Source organism: Eulemur rufifrons, chromosome 26 (assembly GCF_041146395.1).
Source record: "Eulemur rufifrons isolate Redbay chromosome 26, OSU_ERuf_1, whole genome shotgun sequence".
Lineage (NCBI taxonomy): Eukaryota > Metazoa > Chordata > Mammalia > Primates > Lemuridae > Eulemur > Eulemur rufifrons.
Genome location: NC_091008.1, coordinates 5,130,089 through 5,154,579, shown reverse-complemented (window position 1 = coordinate 5,154,579; position 24,491 = coordinate 5,130,089). Strand labels below are relative to the sequence as shown.

At 39.3% G+C, this 24,491-nt stretch overlaps 1 protein-coding gene across 1 annotated transcript in view; it reads left to right on the top strand.

The window, feature by feature from the left end:
* Window positions 1–24,491, top strand: part of COL25A1 (collagen type XXV alpha 1 chain) — a 351,459-nt gene that overhangs the window by 262,047 nt on the left and 64,921 nt on the right. Inside the window, exons 12-15 of the mRNA XM_069459052.1 lie at window positions 172–216; window positions 14,870–14,923; window positions 16,857–16,883; window positions 19,632–19,676. Of these exons, the coding sequence (XP_069315153.1) occupies window positions 172–216; window positions 14,870–14,923; window positions 16,857–16,883; window positions 19,632–19,676 (171 nt within the window). The remainder of the gene's footprint in view (window positions 1–171; window positions 217–14,869; window positions 14,924–16,856; window positions 16,884–19,631; window positions 19,677–24,491) is intronic.

Sequence of the window (24,491 nt, the reverse complement as noted above, 5' to 3'; positions counted from 1 at the left end):
CTGTCTACATTATTATATAATGGAACACAGTGGATAAGATCTGAAAAACAACCTGTTAAACATGTGTTAGCAAGGTAAAGTTATGGCTAACATAACTAATACAATATCAGTTTAGAATGGAAATATTTTATAGTTATGATATCAACTTAATTTAATCATATGTCTCCTTAGGGTTCCGTTGGAGCACCCGGAATTCCAGGAATGAATGGGCAAAAGGTGAGTTCTATAGGATATAGTATTTTTTAATATAATTCGGTGAACAATGAAATCACAAAATTAGTAATGTTAGCAGTAAGTATTAAATATATATGCTTATAAAAACACTACATGTACCTTTGAAATACAGGAAAATTATGGTACAAATGATCAAGTTAGTTTAATTTTTAAAGGTGCATTAAATAATCAGAAATTCTTTGAAAATTTTTCCATTGTAAATATTTCAGATGTGTTACTTTTGATAAGTTATGTATGTGATACAACTATATCTTTCTCATTAGATGTATATGGAGTAGAAAAATGCTATGTTTAGCATTCATTGTGATAAAATGTACTCTAGTTTATTCTGCTCATGGTAAAATTAATATACTATTTCATTGTTTAACGTAAGTTACTGTCACAGAGGGAACCCATCAAAACTTTCTGGGTCCAGAAGAAAGTTCTTTTTACTATTCAGCAAAATTAGGGGTTAAATAGACTTGCCAGGCTCTGGTACTTCACTTTTATTGTGCCGTTAATAATGAGGTCACTACCCGAAGGAAAACAAATCATCGCATAAAAAAAGACACCAGCACTGGTATGTTTATCGCAATACAATTCACAATAACAAAGTCATGGAATCAACCTAAGTGACCGTCACCAGATGACTGGATAAAGAAAATGTGTGTGTGTATATACACACATACGCACCATGGAATACTACTCAGCCATTAAAAAGGAAGGAAATCATGTCCTGTGGCAACATGGACGAACTGGAGGCCATGATAATGGCCTAAGTGAAACAACTCAGACACAGAAAGCCAAATGCCACATGTTCTCACTTACAAGCGGGAGCTAAACGACGGTGCACATGGACGTTCAGATGGCGTAACAGACACTGGAGACTCTGAAAGGTGGGAGAGGGGGAGGGGCTGGGGGTGGAAAATGGCCTATTGGGTGCAATGCACACTCTTCAGGGGATGGGTACACTAAAGGCCCAGACTCCACCATCACAATACATCCATGCGACAAAACTGCATTGATGGCCCCTAAGTCTGTAAAAATAATAAATAAATAATGAGGGGGAAAATAAAGTGGAAAAAAAAAAATGCCACACACACATACCTATGAGCGTGTGTACCTTTGCTCCGGCAACACACTGGCTAGTTGGACAAAGCATCTCGCATCATCCCACTGATGAGTCTGTGTTCTGTGCTCCCCAACGTCCCTGCCTGGCTCTTTAATCCGGAACCTCCACAGAGACCAGGAAAGCAGCTGTGGCAGCCAGCAAAGCCCATCGTGGGCCGGGCCACCAGGAGCAAGGAAGCTGCTCTGGGGACTTTCCTGTCTCCTCGGAGCTCTTGGCCTGGCCCTTTGAAGTCCTGTGACCGCCACCTTGTCTTCCCATGTGCCCTGGAGCAAATGCTGAAATCATAAGTAGCTCAACCCTTGAAGATGGAGTAAATCTCCCTGTGACCTTTTCCATCTTGTCCATCTTCTCTGCCAGTAAGACATAAACAACCACAATTTTAGACCTAGTAAGTGGCTAAAAGCATAAGTCTGCCACATTGAGGCTGTCTGGATTTTGGCAGAGTCCTGGGAGTTCCCCAGCCTCAGTTTCCTCATCTGTAAAGAGGAGATGGTAGCAGCTCCTACCTAATAGAGTCAGTGTGAGAGTTAAACGAGTAAGTGGATGTAAAGCTCTTACAACTGTGTTAGATATTATTATTAAACTTGTTTCACTTCATTTTAAAGAAATTCTGGAAATTTGGTTAATCTATGTTTTGGAAGAGGCTCTGTTCCCAGAATTACTCAGTTCCCAAGTGAAATTAGTGTTCTCAACCAAGGCTTATGGTGTCATTTAGTCCACACAGCAAACACTGCAGTCACCAGTAGTTCCCCACCCACGCGGCAGCTGCGTCTTCCACTTTCTAAAATGCATGTCCATTTGCTTCGCGAATCCTGGTAAAGACAGAACATTAGCTTTCTGCTTAGAACATTACAGATCATGGCAGGAAACGTAAGCAAAAATTTGCAAGTGTATTCATTCTAACATGGATTTGAAAATTATATAACTCAAGATATTTAGAAAAAGCAAAATATAAACATAGCATAAATGTTTTTAACATTAGTGAAAAACAAAACTTGTATGCCCAAAGTTGATGTTTTTCTTTTTCTTCTTTGTTTCTTTTCATTTTTCAACTCTGAGACAATCATGAAAATTTATAGAAACCTTTAACCCGAAACAAAACAACTTTAAAACTGTCACATATACTCTTTTGAAGACTGCATATTTTTTTTTATTTTTGCAAAGGAAATATGCAATTTCCTTAGCAAGAGAAAGGAATGTGACATTTTCTTGTCCTAGTCACCAAGTTTAAATTATATTTCAAGGATATAGACAGTCAATATTTGTAGTTTTATGTCTTGTTATACATCTTTGTGGCATTTTAAAAGCGTTTTCTGGAAAACTTAGGGAAACTAAATGATTTCACACTTTTATAAAGGTATCCGCAAAATGTAGTTTAAATTTGTTTTTCCTACTCCAGAGAACTGAACCTAAAATTCTGTGCATGGAACTTCCGTTTAACCTAGTCATTATTTAACATTTCTAATACGTGCTGTATCATTGTTAGGAAAATAAAGTGCAAAAAGCATGAGTCTCCTTGACTGAGATAGCAGATCATTTAGAGAATAAAAGTAAAGTTGGCAATAGAGCAATATTTTATACTTAAAGCATATGAAATGTGTCTTCAACTCTAGAATTTGTTATTCTAAGAAGAAAGCTTACAACGACATAATATTTAAAAAAACACTATAATGTCCTTAAACTGTATAAGAAAACATTTTTGTCCACATTACAATTTCACTTTTTCCAAAGAAGTATTTTTGATACTTAGAAAGTAGTTTTCAGATAGTGGTTAAGGGAGGATATAATTTCTAAGCTATCAGAAATATGGCAGACTAGGAAATAAAAAGTTCTTTGTCTTGTGTTTGAAAAAAGAAAGAAAAGCAAACTATTTTAAGAAAATACTTTGTTTTCTACTAGAACATTTTCCATCCATTCAAATGGACGAAATCGGTGATGGGCCCAATAAACTTGATGGCGACTTTTTTTTTTTTTTTAAATACTTATTGTTCTTTAAGTTTTGGTCACCCTGATTGCTAATCTGAATATTTCTTATTTTTGTAATGGTCTTCCAGTTCTTCTGATTGTATTAGGAGAAAAGACTTACATGTGCAGTGACATGGCATTAAACTCCAACCTCACTCCTCTGGCATCAGAATCCACTAAGGGCTAAACGTCCTTCCGTGAAAAGTAGGAGGCAGAGTGGTACGGAGGACAGCGTGCTCTCTGCGTCAGAGAGAGAATGCTCCATGCCCTCATTTGGGCAAGTTACTTAACCTTTCTAAGTTTCCAGTGTGAAATGTAGAGCTAGACCTTGCAGTATTAACTGGACAATGTATCTAAAGAGAACATTATAGGGCCGGGTGCGGTGGCTCAAGCCTGTAATCCTAGCACTCTGGGAGGCCCAAGCGAGTGGATCGTTTTAGTTCAGGAGTTCGAGAAAAGCCTGAGCCAGGAGTGAGATCCCGTCTCTACTGAAAATAGAAATTATCTGGACAACTAAAAATATATATAGAAAAAATTAGCCGGGCATGGTGGCGCATGCCTGTAGTCCCAGCTACTCGGGAGGCTGAGGCAGGAGGATCGCTTGAGCCCAGGAGTCTGAGGTTGCAGTGAGCTAGGCTGATGCCACAGCACTCTAGCCTGGGCAACAAAGTGAGACTCTGTCTCAAAAAAATTAAAAAAAGAGAACATTATATAATAAATGCTTGATAAATGTTGCCACGTATCTGTAGTAGTATCATCATGCAAACGCTAAACCAGGGAGCAGAAGCCAGGTGAATTCATCAGAGGGAAAAAATGAATATGCAAGATTAACACATGAAGGTAGAATGTTTTCTGTCCCCTGACTCTCTCCTCCACCCCCAGCCAGTGTGGACTGGGTAGCTGGAATATCAGCACCGTAGACGGGAGAAAGAGAAAGACAAGTCTCGTATTATTTCAGAAGGCCAGTCGCCAGTGGATTAATGTAGGAGCACCGTCCTTGCCTCAAGATTCCCTGAGCTTTCATCTCCTGTGTAGCCTTTGAAGCATTCCTTTTTGCTGGGGAGCTCGAGGGCTTCATTTGTAAAATGAGACAAGGGGCTTTACCAATTTATCTCTCAGTTTCTCAGAGTTACTGTGAGTCCACAGAAAGTTGTCCACGTCTCGTGTCCAATTCAGCCAGCTTCTAGCATCCTCTGTTCCCAATCCTGAAAGCTGTTATTTCCATTATTTGGACTTGCTTCCACTAGCCAAAGCAGTTGGGGCAGGTTAAATGCAAAATCTTACCTAAAAGTATAAAACGTTATCTCTTCTTCTCTGGCTAATTGTATTGGACACAAAAATAATTTTTGTAATTCTCATGAGCAGATTTTGTTGGTTTAACATTTTATTTGTGCTCCATGAGTCATCCCCCCACCACACACACACACACACACACACACACAAATGCATACACGGAGAGATGTATATTTAAATATTTGTCACTCTAGAGAAGTGCAGGCTATTTAAAACAATGTTGTGGTAGAATTATTTTTTAAACTGAAGAATTCTTTAGCAAAATAAATTGCCGTCTACCGTTTTTATTTGCGTGTTTATATGTCAGTTCTTTAAAAATCTGCACTCTTAATAGTGTTATTACAACCTTGTATGTCTTCATCTTTCTTGGCATCTGTAAGATTAAAGCATGACAATAACAATTTATTTGAATGGCAATTAGTGCCCAGCACTGGGCAAATGGCAAGAAAGAGAAGAGCTAGGGACAGATACAGAGTATATAAGACTAAATTATGCAGCTCATAATTCATATCCTTGTCTCTTTATTACTATGAAAATCATGTTAAAGATTTTCATGATTAAAACAAATCATTTTTGTCTACACAAGCTAGAATTTTTCTGGGACCCCAGAGTCCTGGGGCTTCTTTCCCAATCTAAAGGTAAATATCAGATGATCTTGTTTCATGTATTTTTCAAGTGCTTTCTAGAATTTATTATTATTTTTAAAACTGCAAAATATAAAGTAAAAATTAATGTTAGTGTGTCACCTATGAATCTATCCTAGATAGCTATGTGATTCTCAAGTAACATTAAATTTTAATTAGTTTATAGTTATGACATTTGGAATTCCTTTTCATCTCTTACACATGGGCCTCACAGTTATTCACTGACATTAATCTTCACAGCATACTTCGAATGGCATTTTTATTGTAAATATATTTAGAGAACAGATAAATTGAAGCTCTCAGACTTCCAAAGGTCAAGCCATTGATTTAAGTCTACACAGTGGGCTATACAATGAACCCAGTATTTTTTATTCCTGATTCACTCACTGGAGCCACTAAACACACTGGGTCTGGGTATGTGTGTGTGTGTGTGTGTGTGTGTGTGTGTGTGTGTAGCTTTGCTACTCAGTATTTGACCTTGAACAAACTACTTACCTTCTCTGAGCCTTAGTTTCTTCGTTTGTCAAATAAGGATTATAATATTTACCTTAAAGTTTAATCAGAAACAAATGAAGAAAGAAGAAAGTAATAAATGTAACTATTAAAAGACATTATTAAATAAGACTATTTTCCTCTCTGAATTAGAGGCATTAATACCTCCATGATTCAGAAACCTCCCACTGTCCAAGTGAATGCGAAGAAGTATTATCTCATTCTACTCTTCACTGACCCTTAGAATTTTGCCAGTTGGACATACCATTTAAAATTTCTATTAATAAGTAAGCACATTCTCTTTCCAAGAGAAAAAGAATAATTTATCATTCAAACTATGCATAGATTTATTTTTTGAGAACTATACTTCAGGAAAGAAAAAAATTAGCTGGGTTTTAAAATTTTAAAAAGGGATATATTTTCAGGGGCACATTATGTTGCAAGTCATAGAAACTTAAGAGAACTGGTTGAAAAAATAAACGTATTTCTTCAAGTAATGTGAACTTGAAAGCCCAGCACTAAGGCGGCTTCAGCTTTGCTTTGCTCTGGCAACTAAACCCCATCACCAAGAACCCAGTTTCCTTCATCTGTTCATCCTTCTTCCACGTTGCTACCTTTGTCCTCGGTTGTGCTCTCTTGGTCGGAAGGTGGCTGCCAGTCACTCCCGGAACCTCATTCTTCCGTAGCTACACTCAGAGAGTGAAAGAGTGTCTCTCCCCAAACACCCAGCAACACTTGTGAGCTCCTTTGTAACCAGAGACACTGAAGTCACAGGTCTCCCCTCATCCCCTTGCTGGGGGAATGTCAGACACTGACTGGCTAGAAACTTCTCTTCTAATGGTCCCTGTCCAGTGGAAAGTTGCAGTAGGCACTCATTGTCTCACTTAGAAGAGATTTGTACAACGCAGGACAGCTGAACAGCTGCGTTGTATCTGACTTCTCCCAGCCTTAAGAAACTCACTTCATTTAACCCCCTTCAATCATTTTGATATTTCATCTTCCTAAACCATATACTTTTGTTCTGAATCTTTTTTTTCCCATAAGAGTACACAGAGAGGACAATTTTTCAAATTCAGAAAAGAGAACCCTCTGTAGCCTCATGCCTTCTGGCTGGCGTTGCTCACTTTTGCACCTTTCGTGTGTTATTTAAACAGGAAATATTGAGCAGTCCTTCCCTTGGCCGCAGGCAAGCCGTGCTTCTCGTCTAAGCCTCCTCTGTCCGCCTTGCGATGCTGCCCTTCCCATGGGGTGAGGAGTCGATTGGGCCACGGAGACTCAGAGCCCAGTCTCCCCACTTCTAGATCATGTTCCAGGTACCCAGGAGCCAAGAATTCCTGCCTCGACTGGCCTGAGTCTGCTTCCAGTGCCGGCATTGGCCTCCTGCCCGGGTCTGCATGCCCCAGCGTGAGCCACGCCGCTGGCACGTGCACTCCTGAAACCCTGGGTGGCCACGGAACACTGCTGGCGAGGAGCTGCGTTCAGGGCTTCCAGGCTGTGGCGTTCCCGTGTTACCTCCAAGGCTCTTCCTAGAGAGAACCGGGGCTGGAAAGAGAGGGGGTGTGGGAATAAAAGGGAAGAAATGAGCTGGAGGCTGGGGATGTGACCCGTGTGTGCTCTTACCCAGACCTCAAGGCGAATAATTCCTCTCATTTCTGTAAATTTCCCCCAAACAAACTCAATTAGCTATTATCTGTGACCCCCCCTCCCCCGCACACTTCTAGCTGCTTCTCTGGACTTCAGTGTCTTTGTTCAAATTGTGTTGTGTGTATTTCTGTCTACATTAACAGTATAGAAATCTAAAATGAAAAAGCGTTAACCAGCAGGCTTAGTTCTGAAATAGCTCATCCTGTAATAGGATTGATAGAACTGTCATATTTTCTTATTTTATGCTTTTGGGCATTTGTAATTTTTTTTAAAAAAAGCATAATGAAGGTTTGGTTCCTAGATTTAATTTAGTTGTTAATCAGTTTAAGATCCATTTCAACAGATTATCTGAAATAGCATGCTTGTATTAAGTTCCTGGCTGATACACCTGTCTACTTTTCTACTAATTAGTATTCACATACTCCGTGTGGACAAAGAGATTCAAATTTTAGGGAAGGGGTTTGCTGATGAGATAAACCTGGCAAAAGTCCCCCAAAAGAATGCCAATTCTTTGGTGCGTACCCAAAACTAGTTGTCCAGGCTAGGGTTTTCTGTTTTTCCTTGCACTGTGTTACAAAGCCTCCAGGAAAGAAAAATAAAAAGAATCGAGTGTGGCAAGTAGGAGCTAAAAACTGTTCAACTGCTCCACACAGAGAGAAGCTGAACTCCCAGGATGGGGTAGGAAGAAGGGAAGGAGGAGAGAGGGGAGAGGGGAAGCGGTGAGATGAAGACAGACTCAGCTCTGGGATGTGATGTCTTCCCAAGAGCACCACGTGGCCCATCTGAGTTCACAGGAGCCAGGAGAGAGTGGTTCTTGAGGCGGCTGGTGAAGAATGACTGGCCCATCTGAGTTGGCCTGGGACAAAGCAGGGACCACAGGAACGGATGCAGGAACTTGGGCAGGGGCCGGGAAAGCAGGCCTCGGACGTCCACAGCCTGCGAGACCAGGACTGGAGCCGAATTTAATCAGATCTCTATGGAATAAGGAACCATCAGCTGACATCTTTAGTCCAACAACAACAAATAATAATAATAATCTAAATAACTCTTCCTCCTTCAGAGCTGAGCAGAGTCAAACATTAATTGAGCCTCGTGCACTTTGCAGAAGAAAAGCTGAGCCCCACAGAAGCGCGTCCCGAGACCAGAGGGAGAAAAGCTGCGATTCGAACGGAAGTTTCCTGAAGCTACTTACTATTTTATACCAAAATTAACTGTAAAGGAAATGTGGTGAAACTGAATGAATTTTTCAGACACAAGCTGCTCGCGTGGAAGCGACGCAAGGTGATGAATCCGAAGACCTGGGTTCTAATCTCACATCTGCCTCTTTGCAGCTGTGGGTTTCTGGAAAAGTTACTTCCCCTCTCTGAGTGTGTGTCTTCCACTGGCTCGGCTCCTTTCCACTGAAATATTTCACTCTTTCGTGAGTGCTTCTGCTTAGGGAAAAGCAGATGTTTGAGGTCATGGGGTAAATGATGACACTCGAGTAAATTCTGAAAGCGTCTTTGGGGAACTTTTGACGACATGATAATTTATAGAGCCAGCTTCACCCCAGCTACTTCTCACCCTTTGCCTGAGGCACATGGGGTGAGGGGGGAGCAGCTGGGAGAGGGGAGAGTGCGTGGAAACGTTGATCGTGGCCCAGTCTATTCACAGACCAAACGAGTCCCCCGGGACAGGGGTCCCCAAGCCGTGGTGAGTTGCATAATTATTTCATTAGATATTACAATGTGATAATGATAGAAATAAAGTGCACAATAAACGTATTGTGCTTGAATCATCCCGAAACCATTCCCCCCATCCCCGATCCATGGGAAAATTGTCTTCTGTGACAACGGTCCCTGGTGCCAAAAAGGTTGGCGACTTCTGCTCTCGGAAACCGCTTTTCCCCTGCCAGAGTCCTGGGGGTGACTAGGTGTGTCCCTGCAAAGTTACCATCTCTCCTACCTTTTCCTGGGTCCCTTCCCTTTTCCCGGTGATGACAGCCTTGCTGTAGCTGAGACCGAGCCATCTCTTGTTGTGATGGTTGCAGTTACTTTCTAGTCTCCCAGCCAGGCAGCCTACACAGTGCTCTTCACCTTCGTGTGGGCTTCATGCATCGCTTCTCCCATATCCACTCATCCCGCCCACGCCCGTGTCCTGAACGGTCATTACGTGTAAGTGCGGTTTCTAGGCCCCGTGAAACAACAATGACTGCATAGACCACGTCCCGCTGTGCTCCGGCAGCTCTCAGTCTGGTGGGGGGCGTGGGGGACAGGGTTGTCAGGCAAAGTACAGGATGTTCAATTAACTTCAAATTTTAGATGACACGGAATTTTTAATATGATTGTATCCCATTTAATATTTGGGATTTACGTAACTACTATTCGTTGTGTATCTGAAATTTAAATTTAACCAAGTGCCTTCTATCTTTACCTGCCAAACCTAGCAATCCTGATGGGGAAGACAGAAAAGACACAAACGATTTGGTCTTAGGTGGCAGTTAGCGCTCTAGAGCAAGGCAGGGGCATACGCCCAGAGTATAGGCCATGGGCGTAGAGAGCGGGGGCGGGGTAACTGAGGCTGACCCCCGTAATAAGGGACATTTGGGCTGAGGGCAAAGGAGGCGAGAGAGTAATGCCATGGACATCTGTGGGAAGAGCAAAGGAGACCCGTTAGAGAGGACCCCAAAGGCCACGGCCTGCAGGCTGGACGCTGCAGATGGGAGCTCAGGGCGGCCGCAGGGCCAGATCACAGGGGCCTGGGGTCATTGTGCGGATTTGGGCCCTTATCCCCAGTGGGATGGGACTGCCTTGGAGAGAGCTGAGTGAAGGAGCTCTGTGCCTGACTGTGTTTAAGAGAATGTTGGGAGGGGATGGGGATGGCAAGGAGCTTGGTTAGTTGGTCCCCAGAGTCAGCCTCTAACCCCTGGCCAACTGTGGTGACACCAAGTCACACGCAGGCTTTGTTCTCACCGCCCCTCTGACAGCCCTCTGGCCTGAGCCAGAGCTGTCGCCTGCTGGAGCCCACGGATGCTGCCCTGACTTGCAGAGTTGCGTGGTGGAGTCCAGCGCCCTGTGCAGTCGGGTCTCCATGCTGAGGTCTTGCTACGTGTTGAGCTGCTTTATACCCATGGTGCTCCTCCCTGCTTTTAAAGGCTTGTGGTTCCTCACATCTTCGAATAATTAAAGAATTTCATAGTTGAAACCAATGCTGAAGAGAAATATAATACAAGCCTCACATAGAAGCCACATACGCAATTTTAAATTTTGTTCGCCATGTTGAAAAAATGTAAAAAGAAGCAAGCAATGTTAATTTTAATGATATAGCTTATTTAACTCAATATATGGTCAAAATTATCATTGGAACATCATATGAATTAATATTTCAAGATGAATAGTATTGACATTATTAATCAGCTATTTTACATTCTTTTTATTCCCTTCTAAATCTTCAAAATTGTGTTACACACTCACATCACATCTCAGCTCGGAGGAGCCACCTGGCCACTGCTCCGTGCCCTCCTGTGGCTGGTGGGACCACGTTGGACAGCACAGGTGTAAACTCTGCTCATGTTCAAGGTCTAGCCCGTAGACCCATTCCCTTCCCCTTCCCAGCGCCAGAATGGACGACTATGGTGGTTGAAGTGAAGGTGAACGATATTACTATTTCCCTTTAGCACTCAATATCTGTAAGAAAACTGCATTTCCTTCTATCCTTCAGTATTCTTTGAAGTTGCCCTTGAGTAGCAGTACCTGAAATAATCGTGAAAGCTTTGAGTGATGTTTTCCATTCAAGTTCTAAAGAGTATTTGATTTAAAGAATATGAAAGTGAGAAGGCCATCCTTCTTAAAAGTCAGCACAACTTATTTTCAGCTTAAATATGGAAATGGTCATTTGGGAATTGTCATACTGGGAGTAGCCTTAAAATTTAAAGCATAGCAGACAAAATCCTATAAATCTACCTGTAGTTAAGATGTCAGCTGCTGTTTGTCTTTATTATGATCTATAAATGTCCTCAGTGTTTGTAAATATGAAATGCATTCAGAAATAGGTGGATAGATTGTTCAACAAATATGAGACTAGCTCCCCCCACACACGTATAACACACACAGCCTCATTCCCATGTTTTTGCCTGTACCTTTCTGATATATTTTTCTATCTTTGTACATTTTTGCTGTTATATAGTAGTAGTATATCATCGTAACTTTATTTGAAGAAGCTTCATGATCATTTTTGTCCTCATATATTAGAATATATTAATATATGACATATGGTTCATTGCTCATTAAGACTTTTCTTTTATTTCAATTTATTATGCCTCTTCGTGAAAAGAGTTTCACAAACTCGATGAAATGGCCCCTTAAGTTATTATGTGTATATATCTTTTTTTCCCCAACTCAAAAATAAACCCTTTGGGCACAGGTACCTGTCATGTCTATTTCATCTTTACATTCCGGAAAGCACTCAGCCCAGAGTAGAACAGAGAGTAAACTTTCACTGTTAGTTTAATGAATCAGTGCCTTACAGGTTCCCAGAGCTTGGCTTTGGCACTCAAAGTCATTCAGCAATTCACCTTTAACATTTCTTTTACACAACCTGGGAAACTAACTTTCGACGATATCAAAATGTTCCGTATCTTCCTAATCTAACTTGAAATATAATTTTCTTGATATCACTTACTAGGTACAATGCTGTGAGTCATTTTTTCTTCTTTTCATTCTCCCTGATTCATTCAGGAAACAGCATTATTCACTTTGCAGAATTAAAATGTTGTGAATACCTATTGAAATTATAAACACATGAGAAAATATTTAACCTTACAAACAAAAAAGAAGCTTAAAAATTGAACAGTAAGCTCTCATTTGTGCTTACCAAAATAGACCAAAAAAAAAAATGATTAAAATTGTGATGTGCAACACTGATAGAGTTGTACAGATTGGTGAAAAAGTAGCGTGGAGTGGATGCCTATAAAAGCAAATAAAATTCAGAACCCTTTTCAAAAGCAATTTAGAAATCTGCAGTTAGTGCCATACAATGTTCCCATTGAATAATAAAACAAATTCAGGGAATTTATCATAATTAGCTCATTTGACAGAAAAATATGAGTATGTTTACTGAAGTGTATATTTAATATTTCTTCAATAGCAAAAGTTGGAAACAACCTGAATGTTCGACAATGTGGAGCTGATTAAAAGCATGATCACACCTGACTTTGATAGATAATAAACTATTCACAAGATAATCATGAATACTATGTGAAAACACATGTGTGGTGTAAAGATAATAAAAAATCCAACCACGCAATATGCTTACAATTGCTTGAAACTATGTAAGCATAAGTAACAAAGACTAGAAGACAGGATAAAGTGAAAACAATTATTGTAGAGTGATGGGATTATAGGTGCAGTTTTTTGGTTGCCTTTCATGTCAAAGATATGTAAAAATCAAAGAAAAAAAGGGATCACATTTGAGTCCCCCGATGTTCATATATTAAGAAGAATGTTATGCAGATACCTCAGCAACATTTCTCTTCCTTGCTTCAAAATCTCAGCATGAATTTTGTCTGGTTCCAGGGGCTTAACTGTTTTTTTTTTTTTTAAATAACTCTGACTACCATGGTTATTCTTTGAAAGTCTAAACAAAGTTTGTATTGTTCCCTGGCAGCATCTCTTATTTGCATTAAACCATGAGTTATGACATTAATGCATCCTGTTGTGGTGCTTTGAAGAAAGCAGACTTGATAGCTCTTTTTCTGGTTGCATAGTAAATGATAGTCCTCTTTCAGGGGTATTCTGTTTCCAAGTTCTTATCCTTTGTTATGTACAAATGGCATAGCAAAATACTCCCATAATGGCCACTATTATTCTAAGTCAACATTTTTGTCATTTTACCAAGGAAAGTGCATGAGTTACAATTACAGTGTGACTTTATACAGGAAGCAGAATTTCTTCCAGGAGGTTAAGCCTTTAGCAATTATAATAGTCCAGTATAATAATAAAACATTTTTGCTCTTCTAGAAAGACACCACAGGCTTCATATTGCTTAGTTTATCTGATAGGTGTGCAAAAATCATCTTTATGTGAGTTATATTTAATTTAGGTTTCTATACATTCTGAAAGGTCATTTATAAATGGGCTGTATAAAGCAAATGATAATAAGGATAGAAATATTCATCTACTCTCTCACAATTTCTAGACACATTCCAATGTAACATACAATGGAACGTGTTAAGAGCATAACCTCTTAAGTGAGATCATGAAAGTTCAAATTGTAACTATAGTTGTATAAATCTGGACAAATTACTTAGCTTCTGTGTGCCTTACTTTCTTCACCTGCAAAATAAGGATAAAAATAGCATTTACCTCATAGAAGTTTGTGAGAATTGAGTTCATGAATGTAAAGATTCTGGTGCTTAAGAAACGTTACTATTAATATACGTGTTTTTGAAGCTGAAAACACAGATATAAAAATGACACAATTCCTGCTTTCCGGGTGACTTAGAGAACATTCTTAAAAATCAGTTAAGTTTGCAGTGAACCTAAAACTACTCTAAAAAATAAAGTTACTTTTTTTTTTCTTTTTTAAATCAACTAAGGAGAAACTTTACTACCCTCAGCGGAAAGAAGAAAGTTGCCCGGTAGCTGGAGCACACAGTAAAGGGCTTTGGGAATGTCTTAAGTGGAAATGGAACTCTATTTGCTCTAAGTCTGAGCCACACAGAAGCACGGAGGGCCCAGGTGTTTTTCCTTGGCTTCTGGGCACTGCAAGAGGCTTTTCCTCTTTGGAAAACAATTGCTGAATCAAAATCTGGAAAGACTAGTACACATCGCTATCTTTCTGAAATGGGAAGTTTTTCTAGCCTAATAGCAATCATCTTTTGCCCAAAAGCCGATAGATAGATCATTGGTCAGTATGATAATGAGAGCCGTAAATCTGAATGTTTATTCTAATTATTTTTACAATGAAACTGGAAAGAGAAACCACAGCCGTTTCCACTTTTTATTTTGGTGTCAAATGTGTCTAAATGAATTAAGATGTTCAAAGATGGGCATATTCTTCAAGATTTAGATGTGTGAATGTTCATGTGGTTAAGTCTAAGATGAAAATAGAATGATTTAGTTTTTATTTTCCTGAGCTGATGAATCACTTAAAAATTCTCCACCAAGAAAGTCTTACATTTTCAGATATCTTTACTCATTCAAGAAATATTTATTTGGTGCCTACAATGTGCCCAACACCATGCTAGATGTTAATTTCCACTAATAAATTTCTTCAGCTTTGTTAATGATGAAAAGACTAAACAAAGGTAATTAACCTTCTTATATCCTTGTTCCCTTGCACCTAGAATTTTGGACCATACAAGCTAACTTAAATTTACACTAATAGTCACTTGTTCTCTATCTACTTGTAGAGCACGGCTCTGTAAGAATGGCTGTCTCCTCTAATGATCTGTATAATGTATTGATTTTGTCCATTTTACTTAATAGTATCTATTTTTTATTTTGAGGGTGAACCCGGGTTGCCAGGAGCAGTAGGACAGAATGGACTCCCAGGGCCAAAGGTTAGTACAAATAAAGCCAAGCAAAATCATTTGATACACGAATGTCTGTGAAATTGTAAGCTATTACAATATTTTAATAGCCCACTTGTTGTGCTAGAATGGATTTTTTGTCAATAGTATAATAGGCTACAGTAGAACTTTGTGACCAATGAATAAATTATGTTTGTGATTCTCATTAGCATTAAAATGCAGAAAAACAAATAGAATGATTGTCTAAAATCTTTATTCTGGGATACCTAAATAACATAGGAAAGCCCATAAGACTATTGTCATGTTACCACTTAATGAGCATATAAAAATGTAGATCATGTCCATACTGCCTAAAATTTGCACATCTAGAAGACTAACTAGAGAAGATGTTCATAGTGCCACTGTGGCTTTTCCTCAAGATTTGGCCACCTCCAACCCTTACACAACATAACCAGTTAATCAGATGAAGAGCAGAATGAAGATGTTTAAAATTTAAAAATGGATGTAATCTGAATTACTAAATAAGGAAAAAAATGTAATGAGGATTTTTTTTTTTTGCATTGCAAGTTTTCTTTGTTTCTTGAAGAACAAATGAATCTGTTAAGTATAAAAAGATTGGTGACAGTTTGGTTTAAACCAAACAGGCAGACAAATCCCAAATCCTTTGATGAGTGACTATCCCTTGAAGTACAAAACTAATGTCTAATCCCATCAGCTGTGCTCGTGTGTATCCGCACCCACAGATGCCTGTCAGCTGATTTTGCAGATCACATTGCGATTGACAGGCTCTGAGGACCGACCTAAAATTTATAGACCTATCCTTTGTCCTGCAAGAGAGGAAAGAAAATATTCCTTCTGGGCCTATAGCCGTTTTCCTGTCTTCTTCCCTTTCTTGCACCATGCTAAAAAGCCAAATGATAGGAGTTTAATGCTTAATGCATGTTCACTGTGCTGTTCTTGTGTTGCCTAGCGACCATCAGGATGGCTGTCGAGCAGTGAAGATGACCAGACATTCAGAAACCAAAGGGTCAGGTTCAGTTCCAGGGAATGAAAAGAGTCTTGCCTCCAAACTGACTTCTGCAGTGGGTTATAATTTTTTTCCAAAAACCCGACGATAATGGTCTTATTTCATTTTTTTTAAAAAAGCAGGCTGATCTCAAGGCAATACTTACTCAAGCCTTTCACAGGGAAATATTATCATAATGTGTATAATGTACTTTAGAGCTCTCTCACTTTTATCCCTTCCTGGGTAAAGTGAAAATGAGATTCTATTCGGAGCGCGATTTTGCATTTTGGTTCTCATGCTATCCTGGTCATCATATGGAGAAGGACATGTCTCCTAAACTCACTTAAACTCTGCCCCGTTCCAGTGTCCTGCCTGAAGGCACCAACGCCTCCTAAAATACGCGTGATCTGGAACTTGCTGGTTACTGGCAGTTAGAGAGAATTCGTGACATTTTGAAAGGCTCCAAGTTTAGGACTGTTTGTGACATCTTAGGGGAAGACAGATTGGGGGTCTACACGGAGCTACACTCCAGACCCCTGAAATAATCCATGCCCCAGGGGATGCTTTGAATAAAAACCTCTGTGGAAGGACATCCTAGTCCACCTTACTGATCCTCAGTTTGGGCAGAATGAAAAGGAGTAGACTGGGGAGCTTCTCAGGACATTGAATGGCCACATCACTGTTCGCCTCAGTGCCCCAGAAGCCAGTTTCTGAGTGATAATCTTGAAATATATGTCCTCAGTCCTATGAAAGCAAAGACTTCAGATTATATTTAATATTGATATATATACTCAATTCTTCAGGAAACTCATTTGTTTTTATATAACAACTACATAGTAGCCCAAATAGAAAGTGTCACACATAATTAGCCTAGTATGTTTCAAAGTATGTTTTGTTTAATAACAAAATGAGGTGTTTTATAATTTAAGGTCACCCAATCTCTGTTCTTTTGTTCAGGGAGAACCTGGAGAACAAGGAAAAAAGGTGAGAACGATTCTGCCTGTGTTTATCTCCTCCCTCCCACCTCCTGCTAAGAGATACTCAATTGAATTCTATGCACGGTGGATAAATAGGTATAGAGAGATGGAGAGATGGTATAGATGTAGTTATAATGACCACTGTTCTTTTTTCAAACTGCTAATTAGTGAAAGAATAAAATAGTGTAATTCTTATATATGGACAAAAGTTTGGATAAAAAGGTTTAAAAAAAATGAAGAGAAGGGGAGCAAATTTCAACATTCTATGTCAGGCTTTTATATAACTTTGAAAAATCCTCGGGCCTGCAAAAGCTCTGTTCTGCCTACTTGCTAATGCCATTCCAATACTTTTCCAAGCACCCACATCTCTCTCCCTGCTTCTTATGTCATTAGGTTAAAGGGATACAGATGTTTACCTGCAGCAATTATCTGAAAGTTGCCCACAAAGAATTCCTGTAAAAACCAAAAAGAGAAACAAAAGGAGAAGCAGGGTGTTGAATGTTCAAGTTCCCTTAGCCTCCTTTCCTTATTACTTCTGGGCCTGTCCTGATTATGTTTAGACTCTCATTGCATATTGCGATACTTATTTTTCTGATTCTCATGCAATTTATAATACTTTAATAGTGTTGGAAAGTGTGCTGAGAAGGAAACCATCAAGATACTCTATGGTACTCTTCATATGTGATGCAATCTTTGTACAAATCAATACTATAACCTCTAATCCCAAAGGAATTTCATCTGCAGGTCAAGAAGAATTCTTGATTGTAACTGTAATTTTTCAGCATGGCAAAGCAAAAAAGATGAAAAGGCATTTATTTGAATGGAAAGAGAGCAAAACAGTGGGATGGAAACAGACAATTTGATGAGGGGAAGAGCTCAGTCAAACCCTTCCCTTCACAGCCACTCTCAGCCAGTTTTCCTCGTACGAGGGTTTGTTTTGTTTTTTAATAAAGAGATTTGCAAGCAATTTTTTTAAAAAGCATGCAAATCAACTGCCTGTCAAAAGTCCTTCATAACAGATTACCAGTACATTTATTTGGCACCCAGTCAGTTCATGGTAATTAACTTGAAATTAATTAGTCATCAGATGACTCTTTTGTGTCAAAATCAAGGCAGGAAAAGGAGAGATGTTGGCAGCGCCCCAGGCATTCACCGGAGCAAGTATCCCAGGCTCTCGGGGCCTGCAGTGGTGCGTCTGCCACCGTAGACAAATGACAAGCAGGTTAACTTCATGCTTATTTGAAACAATAAAAGAAAATAAAGAGAAAAAGTGAAAGTCTCCCTCCCCAACCTCCTCTCTCCTCTCTGCCAAGGAAACCATTATCAGTAGTTCCTGTCTTATCTTAAAGAAATGTTTAAATAATAGAGAAGTCTTGGCTCACGCCTGTAATCCTAGCACTTTGAGAGGCTGAGGTGGGAGGATTGCTTGAGGCCAGGAGTTCAAGACCAACCTGGGCAACAGCAAGACTCCATCTCTACAAAAATAATTTTTAAAAATTAGCCAGGCGTAATGGTGCACTCCTGTAGTCCCAGCTACTTGGGAGACTGAGGCAGGAGGATCTCTTGAGCCCAGGAGTTTAAGGTGGCAGTAAGCTGTGATGATGCCACTGCACTCTAGCCTGGGCAACAGAGCAAGAGCCTATCTCAAAAACAAAAAGCAACAAAAGAAGAAAAAAAGCAATCACAATCCAGCCTGTGGAATATGTGAACAGTAATGCATTGTTTTCATTAATGGCTGTCATTAACAGCTCATGATGTGCCAGATACTGTCCTAATTGCTTTGCACACAGTGTATGACTTATTTCTTACAACTGCATGAGGCATCCTCACCCTGACATTACACAGGAGAAGTTTGATGCAAAGAGAATTGTGCTCACCCAACAGATGCTGGAGCTGGGCTTGGTCTCTCTGACTCCAAAGTCTATGACATTTCCACTATAACATGCTGTAAGATTTAAATTAAAGCATTCAAAATTTAAAGGAGCAAAACACGGATACTAAATGAATGCCTTTTTTCCTAGTGCATTGCTTCGGAGGGAGACAAAGGAGATGTCAGTGAGGAAATAGGCCTAGGAAGTCTCAAAAATAACAAAAAAAAAAAAAAAGCACAAACTCCCCGAATTCATTTAAATGTATGATTAAAAAAAAAAAAGCTTTCTAATAAAATATAAAACATTTATTTCATGAATGCAAACCACGTGGGCCCAGATAAATAAATATATTCAGTGCACAGGTTTTGAGGGACATGTCATGTTCTTTAAGGTCCTGGAGATTTGAGATGGGCTTGAAGACAGGGTAGAGTTTATACAGAGAGAAGGAAAAAGAGAGGCCAGGGGTCCGGGTGGCAGGAAGGGTAGAAAGAAGGGTGCAGAGGTGGTACTCTGCACCCTTGTGGCTTATTCAGGGAATCATGAGGAGAAAGCACTTTTTCAATAGGAGCTTTGAGCAGAGAAGAAGAGACAAAGTTAAGGAAGCTTGAAGTGCCCAAACGAGCTATGAGAAGGCAGACCGATAAATGATTGTTTTCTGTTAATATCATGGCATAGTTTAAAACTGTTTGGCCACGCTCACTGTAATAAAACTTATTTTATTGGTATCAGATAGCTGATCAAGTAAAAAGTACCTTAGCTCTATAAAACATTTGCAAGAGATTTTAATAGGTAGTTTTTATGAAAGAAAACTTAAAAGAATGAAAAATGCTATTTGCTTAATGTCACCAGCGTATTTTACATGGATTGCTTTTTCCCTTCCTCAGGGAGATGCTGGAGAGACCGGCCCCAAAGGGGAGACAGGCGAAAAGGTACAGTTTTGTGAGTGAGAGTGGTTTAATATGACATATAATTTTCCAAGATTAGAAAACATTTAAATATTTGGTTTTGGTTTTTAAAAGATGATTATCCACAAGCTCCTATCTATAAACTTAAATATTTTGAAAGTACAATGGCATGTAAAAAATTCTAGAAAATGTATAGCTAAGTTCCCAGTCAAATGGCTTTCAAGAAATAAAAACACTTACTCATGTGTAAATGAGACACACCCTTCATATGCAAGACACAAAAATAGAGTTTCTAAAGTGATTCCGTTTGTCCCAGTTGTAGGAGAGAACTTGTCAGAGGATTGGGGTGAGATTTAAATGTTTGATTATAAGTTCATGTCACTTCCTTAAGGCCTCTCATGCAGTCTTGAAAGTTTGTCTCAACTGGCAACCCACTAAATCTGGATGTTTTATCAGCCTTTGTATTTTTTTGGGGGGGGGTCTTTTAAACTGTTATTAGCACTTACAGTGCAGTGGCCTTGTGGCTTGTCTTCCTGCCTCCCCTCTTTTTTAACCCCGGTCTATGATTATAGCTTCTGTGTGGATTCATACTTTACAGCCGTCTCCAACATACGAAGGCTATTTTACTTTACTCGTGCTACGTGTTACGAATTAAGAAGATCTTTTAAGAAACTGAAAATAGAGTAGAGTCAGATGGGTTTTAATTTAAATCAAGCTAAGTAATTGAGTGATTGAAAAAAAAAAGAATTATTCATCTAGGCTTACAGCTGAGCATAAAACTATTCCACTTTGAAAATTATTACAGTGCAGATGGGTGACGGTTAGTCATAAAAACACACCCGCAAAATAAAAAGAAATTTATCTTTTTTTCTTCTTATAAATATTAATATAAATATGGCATGGGTGGTAGGAAGGAATTAATGTCACCACGTAGCAATTGTGGTTGTGTTGCAGGAGTAGTCTAGAAATTAGAGTGGACTCTCAGTGTCTCGTAGACCAGGGATCCTCAAGCTCAGCACTGTTGACATTTGGGGCCAGAGAACCTTTGCTGTGGGGCTGTCAGATGTTCAGGTCCGTTCTTGGCCTCTACTCAGTAGATGCCCAAGCACCGCTGAGTCGCAACAAACCAAACATGTCTCCAGAAATTGCCAAATGTTCCTCAGGAGACAGAATCACCCCCAGTTGACTACCACTGCCGTAGACCTGTTGTTTAATCTGCCAAATTTAAGTATCCCATGACATGAACACGTTGAATACAAATGAGACCAATGACAGACCCTGACTACTCTCGAAGTCAAAATTTGAAAGCTTAAATATATAAACCCTGGGTGTTATATTTAGCTTTCATGTTTTCACTTAAAAGCAGAGGTCAGTAAAGAACCAGAAAATAAATATTTTAGGTTTTGTGGGCCATATGGTCTCTGTCAAAACTATTTAACTCTGTGGTTGTAGCATGTGGTTGTACTATAGACAATAGGTAAACAAATGATTGTGGCTGTGTCCCAATAAAACTTTATTTACAGACACTAAAATTTTAATTTCATGTAATTTTCATGTGTCATGAAATATTATAGTTATTTTGATTTTTTTGACCATTGAAAAATGTATAGGCCGGGCACAGTGGCTCACGCCTATAATCCTAGCACTCTGGGAGGCCGAGGCGGGTGGATCGCTCAAGGTCAGGAGTTCGAGATCAGCCTGAGCAAGAGCGAGACCTCGTCTCTACTAAAAATAGAAAAAAATTATCTGGCCAACTAAAACATTTATATAGAAAAAATTAGCCGGGCATGGTGGCGCATGCCTGTAGTCCCAGCTACTCGGGAGGCTGAGGCAGTAGGATCGCTTAAGCCCAGGAGTTTGAGGTTGCTGTGAGCTAGGCTGACGCCACGGCACTCACTCTAGCCCGGGCAACAAAGCGAGACTCTGTCTCAAAAAAAAAAAAAAAAAAAAGAAAAATGTATAAACCATTCTTAGCTCATGAGTCTTGAAGGTGGCCAGCTCGATTTAGCCGTAATTGCTAACCTCTGCTTAAAAGAAAGGAAATATTCAACACAGGGCAATTTCTTCTAGTGAAAAAAATTTATACCAAGTCTGAACTATGCTTATGTAGATTTATGTAAAGAATGTTATGCTTAAAAGATGTATGTTTAAAGCTTCATTTTTGGAACATAGACCAATAATTGTTTCTTTAATCACACATTTTTTGAAATTTAATTTTATAATACTGAAGCAACTTTTTTTCTTTGAAAAGACCAGGGTCATCTCAAAGGAATACTGTTCTTATTTTATATATTAATGCAAATCATTTACCATGCTGACTCACACATAATAAACTCTCAATAAATATTAGCTTTTCTTACCACATGGAAATTGAAATCAACTAGATTGATTGTTTTTCTTTTTTTATCAAAAAGTTTTATTAGTCAGCTGAAATTAAGTATAAAAAATGCTTCGGTTGAAACGGAAATCATTTCTATAAACTTTCAATGGGTCTAAACAGGGAATTGTAAATAGGAATCTGTAGCGTGTGTAATATGTAATCTGACCTGGAAGCCTTTACCCCAAGAATGCTGTAATTGGAATATAATTTTTGATGTGTTTTTTAAACATTTCCTGCTTCTGTCATATAATTTGTTTCCAGCATGTTGGAAACACTCTTCTCATGGCCTTTGTGTTCAGTATGTGAAACTCATTTATCATTTACCAAGTTTGAAATGTAAAATAAAAAAAAAATGCTTCTTTTCTACCATTGATGTAGTAAATTACATCATTGGCTGATTCACTTTAATAGGATTTTTTTTGCCTTTTGATCCAACTCAGTGCCTTTGGATGGTAAAGCAATCTAAGCCTTTCCAGACTGGTCATCTGGAAATGCTGTGGAACTATAAAAACCCCGAGGCTGGGTTTTCTCTGTGGCCAGCAACTTCGGTGCATTCTGGCCCACAAGCACAGAGCACTGTGGGTTTAAGAATCACCTGCCAAAGACCAACTTCAACCACGTGTAGAATTACATGGCTTACGTTCTGTTGTTTGGACTGTTAATCCCACCAAGAAATGTAGAAATGGATTTTTTTTTTTTTTGACAGAGGCTCTCACTCTGTTTCCCTGGGTTCAAGCAATCCTCCCACCTCAGCCTCCTGGGTAGCTTGGAGTATAGGTGCATGCCACCACACCCAGCTATTTTTTTTTAATTCTTTGTGGAGATGGGGTCTTGCTGTGTTGCCCAGGCTGGGGATTTCTTATCTAGCTCCCTCCACGAGAAAGTGGGTGTTTGTGCAGAACACTGAATGGTTTGACTACCCCATTTTGCTATTCACAATTTTATCTGTTGATTCAAAGGCTCTACCTTCACTTTCCTGGCATTACCTGTCTGTCTTCCTTTTTTTTTTTTTTTTTGGCTCCCCCCGTTTGAATGTCTATGCATAAGCTGCCTTTTTATTCTGTATCTGCATAGCATCTTTGATTTGCATCCTCTGAGCCTTTTCAGAAGCCACACCATATTTGGAGCCACCAAACAAATTGTCTTCTTTTCCTAAAATCACACCTGAAGGCCTGTCTCTGTGGGAGCACGTTATTCCCTTAGCTTGGAACACTCTTGCTCTCTGTCCTCCTTCCCCAAACTCCTCACCTCCACTTCTCCACTTTCTAATCTCATTCATTCTTTGGTTCACAAATTCACATTGTATGCCTGTATCAAAGCATCACATATCCCCTGTGAGATATACAACTATGGTGTACCCATAATAATTAAAAATAAAAATAAATGAAACTTAATTTATAAGTCATTTCTCTTGGACAGCCTTTCAGTCCCCTCAGGATTGGTTAGGTCACTTGCTATATATCCCACAGCACTGTTTATAATCCCTATCCTAACCCTCATCAGGGTTTGCTGTAATGATTCCTTGTTTACTTGGACATCCAGCTCACTGAAAAAGAAAAAACAAACAAATAAACAAAAAACTGTACGGTGCCAGACTGTTCTATGCCCAGTACCAGTCCCAGTTCCTGACACATAGTTAGAAGGTAATAAATATTTATTGAATGAACAATCTTTTTAAAAATTTTATTTTAAACTGTTTCTCATTTTCATTCAATGCTAGAACATTTTCTCCGTACCATGCATTTATTTATTATCATGTCTTACACGTATATAGAATAACACAGAATTTCCCAAACATGACAGTCTCTTCGTATCCCAGATTTCAAAAAAAAGGAAAGAAAGAAAAACAGAATCTTTCATGCTTTTAATTGAGAATATTTTTGTGCTGCACATATTAGGAAATGATTATTTCACGTGCAGGATAAGGGCAGGGGTGTAACAGCATTGCTCACTGTTGTCTCCCAAGCTCCAGCACCCCTCCCTGCATCCACACCTTGCACATAATTGGCACGCGATAAATATTTTTTGGATGAGTTAATAAATGATAGAAATGTCACCACATTTGCTTCATATGTTCATTTATCTCAAATATCTTCTCACAGTATGCCCACATCTATGACTTATCCCATGGAGACTTCTAGTTCCAAACCAACCGACTTATGAAGCTATGAGTATACCTAAGGCGTAGTCGGGGTCTTTCCCCCCACTTGAATCCAGGATTCATTTCCACTGTGGGAGGAAGGAGGATTATAAACAGACACTGTTTTAATCCCACTGCTTGCAGCATTATCCTTTAAAATGTTTGACTTACAAATGTCTTCCAGCAGTTGCCTCGCCACTTAAAAGTTATAAAAATTCCTCGAGATTTCACAGTGCTAAATCTTTAAAAAGAAAATAAAAATATCACGCTTCGTTGTCCATCAAATGAAACTGCTCAGATTTCCACAAGTAAATTGGCC